Genomic DNA, 14329 nt, shown 5'->3' with positions numbered 1-14329 from the left:
GGGCAGTACAGCATCAAGCATGGCAAAGGTGGACTCAGATTCACTAGGCTGTATTAAATCATTACAAGGTACTACACTTAATGTTATATTCTGTATTCCTGTCTAGTCTAAGCAGGACAAAGCTAAGTCCAACAACAGGAGCAATGGAAAAGAGAACGTGCGGAAAAAGGACTTCTTATAGAAGTACTGGTGAAGTAAGAAGGTTGCTCAAGAAAACCAATGAAGTTCAAGCTACAGTTTGCTTACATAAGCTACAAAATGCTGTCTGGAATCTGATTGGTGGCATAGCTCCACTTTTCTTTCAGCTTTTGTGCAGGATGATCTTTGCAGCTACAATAGTCAAAACGGGTACAGAAGTCAACGAACCAATAAGCACATTAAAGGAAATGACAAAACTCTGAAAACAAGGATGAACATTGCTACCATAATCTTCAAGTAAAGAGAGGTTCTCATTTTCCACAAATTAAATACCAACTTGAGATAGTATAATAGGTCTTAGTTGTCACTGAGTTTTAAAATGCAACTTAAATTAACAGGAATATTGAAGGTGTCTCCTGCTTAGGTACAGTCACTTAAATTTAGAACTCTATAGCGGTTCACTGAGGTATGGAGATTCACTCATATTTGGAACCTTACAGAGATTAATTTACATTTGCTAATTTATAGTGATTTCATGAGGGTTGAAGATTTTGTACTCTTTGGAGATTCACTGACATTTGGAACTTTGTAGTGCACAAAGGCTTTGAATCTCTACAGAGATTGAATACGATTTAGAATGCTGAAAGATTTAGAGGTCTATGGAGATTCACTGAGTTCTAGAGACTTAAAGAGATTTGGAACTCTCTGAAGAGTTTTTGAAATTAGGGGACCTTTAGAGATTTAAGAGATTTCTCAAGATTAGATGTACACTGCATATAGCATAATTTGTGATTTAGAATCCAAATGGCAATACAGTATAGGGCCTCTCAATGTAATCTAACCTACAAGTTTACTTGTGTTGGCTGGCAGTCTATGGCAGTCCCATAATTCACTTTTTTTTAGGTAAACATGATATTAATCAGTGGTATACAATACTGTTGTAAAATGAGAACCCTCTGTAGATTAGGATGGCCTTGACACTAGACATGAATTAAAAGTCACAGCACAAGTTGTTCCAAGATTTAATGCAGCCCAGTGAAACAGTGTCCACATGCAGAGCACAAAAGCGATATCACAGCAGCCTCAGTGCAGTGAGTAGGGAGGAGGTGGGATGGAGATTAGTAACCTTTTTATTTCTATTAAAGTTGCAAATCTCAAGCCATGTTATTATTTTTTTCAGTCCACTCATGTATTTAACATGGGGGCACGAGCTGCAGAATATCTGCCAAGCACTGGTATTCCCAGATGAGTAGGAACTAGCTGCCAGAGCCAATGAATTGCAGTAGTATCAGTAGAAGCGTTCATTTCTGAAGTGCAGGTGATGTATTTTACTGATGCTACCAGTCTAGCCGTGGCTGCACCCCTCCACTTAGCCCTCCTCCAGCACTCCCTCCCGTCTCCTCTTTTGCTTCCATGCGTTTCGGGGGACGGGTATTTTAAGCCAAACGATACTCCAGCCAGAAGCAGATGGTGGAAGGATTTTGTCACAGACAGGCAGACAGATCCCATCATAACATCATGCCCCCTCAGTTGGCTCACACAGGGGTTTGGCGTGCTAAACAAACCACAACACGCCTACAATAAGCAGGTTTGGAGCCTTTTCCCTCCCCCCAACAAACATGCTGATCAGGAGTTACCACAGCATCCGTAAGCGTTATTTCACATCCTGAATCTGGGGAGGAGAGATCTCCAGGTGTATCTGTTGTGGATTCAGCAGGGCTTGCACTTCCATCATGATAGTGGGCACCATGAGGTCTTGGATTTGGCTGCAGAAGGATTCTTTCACTTGGACTGACATCTACAGCTGGCTCTTGGTGCCCTCTCTCTCTTGGAGCAGCCACTGGTAAGGGGATGATAGTTGGTAACATGAAGTGTAGCACTGGTGGACCCCAGTCTTCCAATGGTAGGTCCTCGGTGTTCCGCTCGGGTGTCATTTGTACACTTGAAGATAAATGATCATTTGTCCCCAGTCCAGAAGGTCCAGCTTCTTCCATACTGACTGTGCTTTTTACATTCTCCTCATCTATTAAATCTTCATTCTGGTCATCAGGCATAAGAATATCAGTAGTGACATATTCCCTGGACAGTTTCCTTGCTGATTCAGCTAGATGACCCCGCTCCATTTGGGTATCTAAAGCAACTAAATGCTTTTCAGTTTGCTTGTTTGTTGACGCATAAATATCCATGTTTTCCAGGTCTTCCAACTTCTTTTGGTAACCAGCACTCTCACACCAAATTAAAGATGTCTGTTGCTCCTCCCACTGGGTCTCATTATGCCATTCTCCTTCGGTATCATCAGCACTGTCTTCAGCTTCATTGTCACACAAAATGACACGTCTGCTTTCCCCTAGCTCAACAATGGTCCTGCCCGTTTCTTGGTGTCCTTCTGCTGACTCCATCATTCCTTTATGTATCCTTGCTGAATAGTTGTTTTCTCCATCTACTCCATTCTTACTTTTAGAATCTGATGCTTCTCCCTTCCCCCAGGATGTAGGTAGTTTGCCATTATCCATCCTGAGTATCCACTCTTTACTGTCTTCAGCCGGTGCACCATCAGGAGCTGTTCTTGCTTTGCTTTCTACCTCATCCCATTCACTGGTGACCATTACTAGACGTTCCTCTCTTTGTGTTAATCTTATTCTTTTTTCCACTCCCTTTATTAATGATGCGGTCTTCTCCTCTGGTAGCTCTGCTATATCTTGTCTCTCCTTGGGAAGCTGGTCTTTGTATGGTTGTTCTTCCCTTTCAGAGATCAACTCCTCTTCAGAAATAGGGACATACTGTTTTTTGTGGACCTCTTCATGTGATGCATTAGATTTCTCTGCTGTCCTCTCTATTAAAACCCAGTGCTCCATGCCCTGCATGGTGACCAGAGCAAGAGCAGTTAGCTGCTGGTTGACGGTGAGGTAATTTATGGCTTCTACATCAATTGGTTCCCTAAGAATCTCCCTTCCTTTTAGGAACAGTTTCACACAGTTTAGTTTATTATTGTTAATACTTTAAGGGTCATTTATGAAAGTGCAAATGTTAACCACAGTAAATTTAGAGAATTGATTTATAATTTTGAGGTTCCTTACCTAAATCTACATACATGCATCAAATTGTACGTCTGCCCAAAGTTTCCCTTGGGCCTCCCAGACTTAGATGGGTCCGGGGCCCCTGGCCATCGTGTGAACCAATCGTGTGTTTTTAAACGCTTTCTTTCAGCTCTAGGACACGGCGGACAGGTGAGCGGTTAGGGAGGGACCCCTGTGGGAGGGATGCCTGCACGGGGCGGTCCTGCTAGCGACGCAATCTTGCGTTGGCGTCCAACTGAAGCCTCCCACCTGAATGCTAATGGCTGCTAGATGTGGTATGGCAGGTAAAGGGTGTATGACAGTGCATCCTGATTGGCTGACGAGCACCTGCTGACCAATTTCAAATGTAGCTGGATGCATGTACTGCTGTGTTCTATTGCTTGTGTGTGTTGAATTGGCCTCCCAGACTGGACAAAATGCCAATCATAATGTCTCTGTTTTCTTCCCCCTTGCAAGACATTCTCAACCCATGTAAGCATGCAAGTTTATGGAAGGCCTTTTTTTTAAAAAAAATGTTTTGGCGGTTAGAGTGTACCTGTTTTTCCAATTACAATATGAAGACTCTTGGTAGCTTAAAGCCATACTGTAGTGGATCACTGTAACTGTTGGTAAAGTAAAGAAGCTTATAGCACTGGCTATTGCTACTAATGTCATTATATATAAAAGTTCTGTGTTTATCAGTGGAAGAGTTTTTTTGCCAGTGGGTGGTGGGCTTTGGCAATATATAGCCAAAGGCAGCAATTTGGTGGTGGGAATTTTTGGCTATAGGTGCTTGGTTTGAGTTCTGGCACTTAGCGGGTTGGTAACAATTAGAGTTATTGGTTAGTGTCAGGAAAGGATTAGGAGGGTTAGGGTACAGAAAGGTTAGGATAACATAAGGGGAGAAGTCCGGGGATATAAAACTCTAAAGATAAGAGGCACACTAAAAATAAGATGAAAATATAAAAAGGAAAGTAAACACAATGACTTAGTTGGGTAGAGGTCAGAGTTCGGTGATCAAGAAGAGAATAACTTTAGGGAAACGAGATTAGGGTTAGGAATTATGAAGGGAATAATGCTGGGTACACACAATGCGATTTTCCGCTCGATCGGCAGGATTGATCGATTATTTCTGACATGTTCAATCGGGTTTCGATCGATACAGCCGTCGATTTTGCATCCTTTTTTTTTTTTTTGAGAATTTTTTTATTAAGTTTTGCACATAAAGGTATACAGAACTTGACACTTACAAATTAAAAAAAACACAAGAACAAAAAAAAACAAAAAACCATCAGCAGCCATCCAAGTAGTGGCCATAGACCAGTATATCTTGATAATAGGTAAATCTAGGGAACCATTGAGTGTTGCACAACATTTGACAAATGCGTATATAATAATAGTGAGCGTTCAGGGTATTACCCTATAAAATACTTCTATTGGTTATTCAAGAGATAACCCTCTTTCTTATTTAATGATAGTCTTGAACGGAGGCAGTTATGTCCAGGTTGGGGACCGTGGTATCCAAGGCATCGATCCATTTGTTCCAAATTTTATCAAATTTTTTGAATTGGTTACGTATTTGATACGTTAGTTTAAATAATGGTAGAGCTTGATTAATTGTTTTCTTCCATTCTGTGATTGATGGGGGAGAGGGACGCTTCCAACTCAGTACAATCCCCTTTCTGGCGTAAAAAAGTAAAATTCTAACCAAAATTGTTTGACTTTTGGAACATGCCAAGTGGTCCACCATCCCCAGCATGCACAATTTAAAATCCAGTACAATTGGTATAGACAGCTTATCTCTAATGAAATGAGTCACTGATTTCCAGAATCTCTGCACCATTGAGCACATCCACACACAGTGTATAAAGTCTGCGTTTAAGGCCTTACATTTAAAGCATCTTCCGTTTTGTGTGGAGCCCATTTTAGCTAATCTAGTTGGCGACAGGTAAGCTTGGTGTAACCATTTGATATTAATAAGCCTGTCATTGGCTGCTATTACAGTCTTAGGGAAAGTTTCTGCTAATTCGTCCCAATTTTCTTTAGTCAGAGATATGTCAGTCTGCTGCCATTTTTGTCTGATTTTTTGTACTTTTGGGCCATTATCCTGTGTCATTAGGAAGGTGTACATAGCGGTTATCTGTTTGGTTTTGTCCTGGTTCAGCAATTGTGTCTCCAGCTGTGAGGGGGTCAGTGAAACACCAGAGGTCCCCAATTGCGTCCTAATGGCATGTCTCAGCTGGAAATATCTAAATAAGGCATGTCTAGGGAGATTAAATTCAGATCTTAGTGCCTGAAAGTCTTTAAATGAGCCGTCTACAAAGAGTTGGGATAAATATTTCACCCCATGAATGTGCCAGAAGTGTGCATCCGGAATGGATTGTAACTCTGAAAGATTTGGATTCCCCCACAGAGGTGAATTTTGGGAGACATAGTGTGTTGGTTCTCCAAGTAATTTCCGAGTCTTTTTATAGATATTAATGGTGGTCTGGGTAATGTTAGTATTTGCTGGGGCATTGGACACTCTATATCGATATATAGCCCCACATAAAGATTCGTAAGATCCAGCGATATCGGCCTCTGCTGCTAAACTGGAGTCCTGTCTGTCCCCACCTAACCAGCTTCGTATGGGTATCAACTGTGAAGCCAAGAAGTATTTATAGAAGTGTGGGACAGCCAGGCCACCGTAGCTTGTGGGGAGTTGGAGTGTAGAGAGCGCTATGCGTGGTGTTGTGCCTGACCAGATAAATGTAGTCAATATTGAATCTATACGTTTAAAAACAGAGTGGGGAATCCATTCTGGGGACATCTGCAATATATATAGCAACTTAGGAGCAATTATCATTTTTATTATGCACACTCTGCCACAAACATTGAGGGGAAGGGTCACCCATCTTTTTAATTTCAGTTCTATTGCTTCAATGATTGGAAGGACATTGCTGTCTATGAAGGATATCGCAGGTTGTGTTATCTTTATTCCTAAATATTTAAAGTTGTCAACAACTTGCAATTTGGATTGTTTTGTTATGAGTTGATGGTCAAAGGTATCTAGTGGTAGGAGGACCGATTTGGACCAATTTATGGATAATCCCGATATTTTATGAAAGGTGTCATAGATCTCCAATACTCTCAATAGCGAAGGACCTGGATCTGCCAGAAATATCAGCATGTCATCTGCGTATAATGATATACGTTCCTCTATATTGTTTATTTTAAACCCCTGCACCGTTGGATCTAACCGGATAGCTTGGGCTAGAGGCTCAATTGCTATGGCAAACAGTAGGGGTGAGAGCGGACACCCCTGTCGTGTTCCCCTAGAAATTGTAAACATAGATGAGACTATAGAGTTAATTCTAAGTTTTGCTTTGGGCTTATCATATAATATTTGGAACCAGCGTCGAAAAGAGTCCCCAAACCCGAAATATTTCAGAACTGTTGCTACATAAGGCCATTCAATCGAGTCAAATGCTTTGTTTGCATCTAACGATAATATAATTCTTGAGCCCGCATTTTGGTGTGGATAGTGCAGATTTAAGTATAACCTACGCACGTTGAGTCTGGTGGAACGCCCAGGAATAAAGCCTGTTTGATCAGGATGTATTATGGATGTGATGTGTTCATTTAATCTGGTAGCGAGAATTTTAGTGAGTATCTTGGCATCAGTATTGATGAGGGAGATGGGCCGGTATGAGTCACAAGAGGTTGGATCTTTGTTTGGTTTCAGTATGAGGATTATAAGGGCTTCATACATAGAATCAGGGAGCGTCTTTGTTTCAAATATGTGGTTAAAAAGGGTCATTAGATGGGGAACTATCAGTTATCTATTTTTTATGTACCATTCTATGGGAATTCCGTCGGGGCCTGGGGCTTTGTTGCGTTTAAAGGTGTTTATCGCATTAATTATTTCAGTTGAGGTGATGGGAGCATCTAATTCAGCGACCGCTTCAGGTGACAGGACCGGCAGATCCAGGTCCCTAAGAAAGTCCATGATTCCCTCAGTTATTGGGCCTGTTTTGGTATTATATAGTTCAGAGTAAAATTCTGTGAAGGCAGACGCTATCTCAGATGAAGTGTGGCAGGTAATACCAGAGGGCGACACAATGTGCGGGATAGCAGAGGAGCCATCAGAGGAGCTTAGTAGGTAGGTGAGTAGCTTACTGCATTTATTACCGAATTCAAATAGTCTCTGGGACTGAATAATGTCCTTCCTTTTCGTCCTTTCCAGGGTTTTAATCTCTAGTTTACGGCGTGCCGATTGCCATATGGCATACTGTTCATCAGAAGGACTTAAAAGTAATTGGGCTTGTGCCTCGGTAGTTTCCTTCTCGAGGTATTTTTGTGAGGCTATCTCATTTTGCCTAATAATAGAGAGAGCTGCTCTAAATGAGCCTCTTGCAACTGCTTTACCTGCATCCCAACACATGTGTCGCCCCACAGTACCCTCATTGATGGACCAATATTCTGTCATTTCTTTTTGACACTGCCTAAGAACCATCTCCTCCTCCAACCAGCATGGATTCATGCGCCATAAAGCTGCTGAGGTACTGCCTCGAAATTGTAGTTGGCATGTCAATGGGGCATGGTCAGAAATTCCGTGGGAGAGATATTCAATAGATTCTACTAGGGGCAATAGGTTCACTGAGCCGAAGCACATGTCTATTCTAGACATCGTCCGGTGAGTATCAGAGAAGCAAGAGAACATCTTTGTAGTAGGGAACTTCCATCTCCATATGTCATATAGTGCATATGTTTCTTTCCATCCGAGAAAGGCAGGCGAGGATCTACCCCCCCCTTTAAGTCTATCTAGATTTGGATCAAGGGTGGCGTTAAAGTCGCCCATTAATATAAGGGGCCCGTTTAGCAGTGGGTGCAATTTTTTCATAAGATCAGTCAGTATGTTGACGTTGAAGGGAGGTGGAACATAAACAGATACTATTATTAACGGGTTTCCATCTATCTGACAGCGCAGTATAACATAATTCCCTTTATTGTCTACCCTAATATCCGTAATCACACCTTTGAATGATTTAGTGATTAGGATTGCCGTCCCCCTAGAGTATGAGGAATAGTGAGCAAGGTAGTAATTCGCGATCCAAGGTTTTTTTAAGGTTAGTCCTCTAGCTCCCAGCAAATGTGTTTCTTGTAGGCACGATTTTGCATACTTAACATGAGTAAATCGACGGCTGTATCGATCGAGACCTGATCGAACATGTCAAAAATATTCGATTGACCAGTCAAGCGGGAAATCGCATTGTGTGTACCCAGCATAACACTGGTGTGAAGTTGTTGGTTGGACACCAGGAAGAGCTTTACATTAGGGGTGGAGGCTAAGATTAGGTGTCATGAACAGGATTTCAGTTAAGGTTAGGCAAACAATAGAGAACTAGCAAACCGCCTACAAAAACAAGATTGCATAGCCAAAGCAGCAGAGTATAGAGAATGATATTCCCGATACTCTGTACTCATATCCAATCTCCTGGCACCATTATCAAATTATATATCTTTGTGTATAAGTTACAAACCTGCCCTGCTGATTTACTCCTGATCCTGTCACAGATTTCCCCATGATTTCAATGTATCTAAGTTTGAAAACACTGGAAGAAATTCTATAAATGATGTAGCACATATGTTATCAACTAATGGTACATGTATGTATCCCAGGGGGTATTTAAGTTTGGCTCAGTGGGTACTTGAACTTGTCATGATAAATGTATTATATTAGGTTTTGAGATGAATAAAATAATAAAATGTTCTGTAAGACAGAAGAGAAGTTGCCTAGGGTAAGGAACCACCTGTTTTAGGATATTGCATTCAGTCACTACTACTAAAGGATAGAAGAGGAATTACTGTATTTTAAGGGAAATGCAGAAAAATGCAATTCATAAATGACCCTTATTTCACCTTAACGAGATTAAAAAACCTTCTATTCTGTATTTGATATTTCCTAAACCATAATTTTAGGATTTCATGCTTTTAAATCAGTGTTTCTCAAACCCGTCCTTGTGACTCCCCAATGGGGCATGTTTTGCAGGCAACCTCACTTATGCACAGGTGGGCTAATTAGTGTCTCAGCTCCATGGAATCCACCTAGCTGAGACACCAACTACCCCACCTGTGCATAGGTGAGTTTGCCTGCAAAACATGCACCATTGGGGAGTCACGAGGACAGGTTTGAGAAACACTGTCTTAAACATGGATTCCTACAATGGTGACCAATAATACTGTGAATCTAATGATTAATTATCTGTACTTCATTACAGTAATACAGACTTATGGAGACTGTAGACACATGCATAATAATATAATGACACTGCCTTCATATGTATCATATGTACTGCAACATACAAGGAGACAGTATAGTCAGACATACAGACGTAGGAAGACAGGAGATCTACCTGGATCTCATTATATTTTTCTCTAGGGTATTTACAGAGAACCCGAGGTGAAAAGGATATGGAGGCTGACATGTTTATTTCCCTTTAAATAATGCACATTACCTGACTGTCCTGCTGATCCTCTGCCTTTATTACTTTAAGCCATAGACCCTGAACAAGCATGCAGATCAAATGTCTATGACAAATCTAACAAGATTAGCTGCATGCTTGTTTCAGGTGTGTGATTTAGAACCTACTGACCAGAAAGATCAGCAGGGCAGCCAGGCAACTGGTAATGTTAAAAAGGAAATAAATATGGCAGCCTCTCACTTCAGGTACCTTTTAACAGAAGTCAGTCCAAACCAGTGATGGCTAACCTTGGCACTCCAGCTGTGACAAAACTACAAATCCCATCATGCCTCTGCCTCTCCGAATTATGCTTAGAGCTGTCAGAGTATTGCAATGCCTCATGGGACTTGTAGTTCCACCACAGCTGGAGTGCCAAGGTTAGCCATCACTGGTCTAGACTTTGCACTTGTATATTATTGGTTGATATTATTGGTTGATCTATCCTCTTCACATAAAACATATCTTGTACAGGTTTTAATTTTTTAGTTTTTTTTACAAAGACATCACACACATATTTTGTATAGGAGAGCTTAGATGGAAGCTGTAATTGAATATTTCTGTTACGCTTTATAGGACAGAGGAGTGATAAAGCGTATGGTATTCTGATTCTGTATACCCCAAAATAAATCCAAAGCAAAATAAAAGGGAGTGGATCAGAAACTTTCAGTTAAGAGAAAAAGAAATGTAACAAATATAACAATATGGAATATAAGTTCATTCCAGGCTGTGTGAGCTGGTGCATAAAATAATGATATGTTTAGAACATTTTAAAGCGCTGTAATAGCAGCACAGTCTGTGTAAAGATATACATTACTGTTCTTTGTATTATGTGACCAAACAATCTGTGGGGACCTTGGATGTGTCAGTAATTGTAACATTATGGAGACATAGCAACATCATACACAGCAGTAGTGTACAAGCTGTAGAAACAAAGTATCACAACAGAGATAAGATAATACAGCGCACAGAAACCATTTAAAGAGCAACTGTCAGGCTGCAGAAGCTAATTTAAACCTCTATTCTCCTGTGTTAAACAGTTTAGAAGGAAGCCAAAAAGCCATTAGTGAAGATAAAAATCTCAGTTACCTTTGATGTGGGCTTATCAGAAAAGCTGTTAGACCTAAGAGGACGCAAGCCGCATACTATACTGCAAAGCATTCTGGGGCCCTCCCCTCGGCTGCTAATGAGACGTTACAGCAGCTTGTAGTCCAGCGTGTAGCACTGATAAATCTCTGGGCAGAGTACACTGCAGGAGTCAGCTATTGTTCCTAGCCACATGGCTCATTAATATTCACTGCACACTGTGTTATTCAGTAGGAGCTTATCTGTGATCAGGAAGCAGGCAGGACATGACGACACATTTGACAGAAAAACATGGAGCCTGCCATGAGCTGTCAGGAGCATCAATCTCTGCATATACTATATAAAAATTCTGTGAAGTACAAACGTGGACAGTGAAATGCATATGTAATGTAAGTACAGCCAATCTTTAGCTACTGATATATGTGTTTATTTTCTCTGAGACCTTACACCTAACAGCTCCTCTTTAGGGTGATATGCGGCCCTAAAGCTAAGGTATCTGCATGAGCACTCCCATATTGCCACCTGACCTTTCTGGTAATGAAAGAAGTGGGGATGGGGAGAGGTAAACAAGATGGCAGCTGGCACCCTAGGCATCCATCAGACTCCAGGGATCCTCCTAACTTGTTTAGTGGGTCTCGTCAGAGGCAGGTGAAGGTACAATCTGACCGAATTAGAAGAAATCTCATCTCCTTAGGTCAAACAAAGCATGCCATACAATAAAGAATGCTCCTTCTTCAGATTTCAAGTACTCCAGAGTAGAGTAAAGGCCTGTTTCCACTACACACACATTAGATGCAGAATGGATGCAGAAGAACTGACTCCAATAAATTCCTATGGGCCTGTTTCCACTAAACGCGATTTTTCTGATGCAGACTTTCCCGTAGGCATTCATTGGAGTCAGTTTTTCTGCATCCATTCTGCATCCAATCTGCGTGTAGTGGAAACAGGCCCTAACTTTCCTACCCGCTTACCATTTATCATGTCATGTTTCAATATTGAGTCATGAGATCAGTATTGCTGGGGTGCCTTTGCTCCAGGATTGTCAATTAGTGATGATGTTTTTCCAGTTTATGAATTCTGAAACAGTAGCAATCAATTTGCTTTCTTGAATGGGTCTGGCTAAAATCGCTCTAACATTCAAAGCAGGATATACAGGGGCATAACTACAAATCATGGGGCCCCCCGAGCAACATTTTGATGGGGCCCCCCATGTTCACAACTTTGCTTACCCATATTTACCCTCACAGCCTGGGGGCCATTAAAATCTTCACACCCATATAAAGTGTAGCCACAAAAACACCTGATCTGAAGTATGGACCCCTTTATCAGAGGGAGTGCAGTAATAGTGGGAGCTCCGTTACAACTCTGGGTCCCCCTGCAGTTGCAGTGGCTGCTTCCCTGTAGTTACACCCCTAAAGACATACACGTCATTTGGGAAATTGGGAGTATCACAATAAAGTTCTCAAGAGCATATCCAGGGTAAGAATGGGTAAACCTGGCTAAACAAAGAGGCCTTCAACATACAGATAAATATGACCTATAAAGTGTAAGACTGCCAAAGATGTCTGGATGCCAGCAGTGAGTCAGGTGCTAGTAAAGGAGCCCTTTGCTGACTATAGCAACAAACTGTTATTACAACTTTTTAAAAAGTTGTATTCAATTATTTTTTATGTACGCGCTGACGCAGCCTGAATTGTACAAATATTTAGGATTATATTGGTTATAATACGTTTCTTCTCCACTGAAAAATACTGATTTCTTTTTCTTTTTTGTTCTGGATATTTCCATTTTCAATGTCTAATAATGAGATCGCGCACAATAAGCATATATTTAAATTACTCTAAGGGCATCCATGACGAGTCCTGAGAGTCATGAGAACAGCATTTGATTTCTTTACTACACTCGTTAGCATTTTTTAATCCTCGGCATGGTGTTACGCTCGCTACTTCGGGGTTCTGTGCATCAAGTGATGTGCAGTAACCAATGATATGGGAAGGGAATTCTTCTAAGTGAAAAGCCAAATACTCTCATTCAATGGTTCTCTATAGAGGCAGTCAGTGGGGCTGTCTCGGCAGAGAATCTAGCATGTGTACAGAAAGCATTGCTTGTCTGTACTGAACTCACCCTGAACTGTTGCCCGGTGGATCAAGTCCCAATTCCTATCAGGGGACATTCATTGCTTGTTAGTACACAGATTAAAGTAAACCAGAGCTGAAATCCCCACAAAAAAAACACATACTGACCTAGGTAGAGTCTCGGGTTTCTCCTGTCCTCCTACGCCGTACCACTGCACGATGCTTCCCATGTCCTCCTCGTTTCTACCACTGCCCGGGGTTTTCCATGTTCTCCTCAGCCTTACTGCTGCACGAAGCTTCCCATGTCCTCCTCACCCCTACCACTCCTTGGGGCTTCCCATGTCCTCCTTAGCCTTACCACTGCATGACGCTTCCCGTGTTCTCCTTGCCCAGGGCTTCTCATGTCCTCCTCACCCCTTCCACTGCATGAGGCTTCCCTTGTCCTCTTCGCTCCTACCACTGCTCGGGGCTTCCAATGTCCTCTTCGCCCCTTCCACTGCATGAGGCCTCCCATATCCTCCTCAGCCCTACCCGTGTCCTCCTTGGCCCTACAGCTGCACAAGGCTTCCCATGCCCTCTGTGGTTCTACCACTGCATGGTGCTTCCCATGTTCTCCTCGACCCTACTTCTGCATGGGATTTCCCATGTCCTCCTCTGACCTACCATTGCATGGGGCTTCTCCTGTCCTCTACCGCTGCGCGGGGCTTGCCATGTCCTCCTCGCCCCAACTGCTGCATGAGGCTTCCTGTGCCCTCCTCTGCCTTACAGCTACATGAGTCTTCCCATGTCCGCCTTGTCCATACCATTGCACAGGGCTTTCTGGGTCCTCCTCGGTCTTACTGCTGCACAAGGCTTCCCTTGTCCTCCTTGCACCTACCACCGCATGCCGGGTCTCACTGGAAGATCCAGGCCACGCTCCCTTCCATGCACAAGCGCGGCTGTACTCGCCTGCACAAGCTGCTATGGCTTACTGTGCAGGCACAGCCGTACTCGCACAGGTGTCGTACGACCTTGCTAGTGTGAGAAGAGGAGCGCAACACAGATCAGAAATCCGACAAGCTGTTGTCAAATTTATTTGGGGGGTCTGCTCGCAACAACTGTGAGGGCCAGGAGGACGTGAGAAGCCTCTGCAGGATCCAAAGGCTTCCCTCTATCTAGGCAAGTATGTGTTTATTAGTACACATCATGCAATAGAAATATTTGTAATTCTTTACCGCTGTGGACCAGGCACTTAGAGCAGGATATGAAGTACCAGAAGAATGTAACTCCAATTGCATGTGTTTTTAGGAGCAGGTTTCAGCTCGGGTACAATTTAAGTAGGTAGAATAGAAAACAGAACTCCCAGCCCAATTTTCAAGGAGGTCTGCTGCAATGTTCCAGTAACAGCAATGGCAGACCAAAGTAATTATAGATATATTTAGTTATATTGTTTAACGATCACTGAAAGTTTTCTGCAAGTATTCACAATGGCTGC

The 14329-nt window shown here is 42.3% G+C and overlaps 1 protein-coding gene across 12 annotated transcripts in view; it reads right to left on the bottom strand.

The window, feature by feature from the left end:
- The window catches only part of EPB41L1 (erythrocyte membrane protein band 4.1 like 1), a 258463-nt gene that overhangs the window by 36597 nt on the left and 207537 nt on the right, over positions 1 to 14329 (bottom strand). For 9 of the 12 annotated variants that reach the window (XM_068264529.1, XM_068264528.1, XM_068264531.1 and 6 more), the window contains one exon: positions 1776 to 2996. The exons of 2 other annotated variants lie outside the window; for them this stretch is intronic. In XM_068264529.1, coding sequence (XP_068120630.1) covers positions 1776 to 2996 — 1221 coding nt within the window. Of the gene's footprint in view, positions 1 to 246; positions 331 to 1775; positions 2997 to 14329 lie in introns of all 12 variants that reach the window. One more of the 12 variants, XM_068264533.1, reaches the window with a different exon arrangement.

Source organism: Hyperolius riggenbachi, chromosome 12 (assembly GCF_040937935.1).
Source record: "Hyperolius riggenbachi isolate aHypRig1 chromosome 12, aHypRig1.pri, whole genome shotgun sequence".
Lineage (NCBI taxonomy): Eukaryota > Metazoa > Chordata > Amphibia > Anura > Hyperoliidae > Hyperolius > Hyperolius riggenbachi.
Note: the sequence above shows the minus strand (reverse complement) of the source record. Positions and strands in the feature narration are given on the sequence as shown.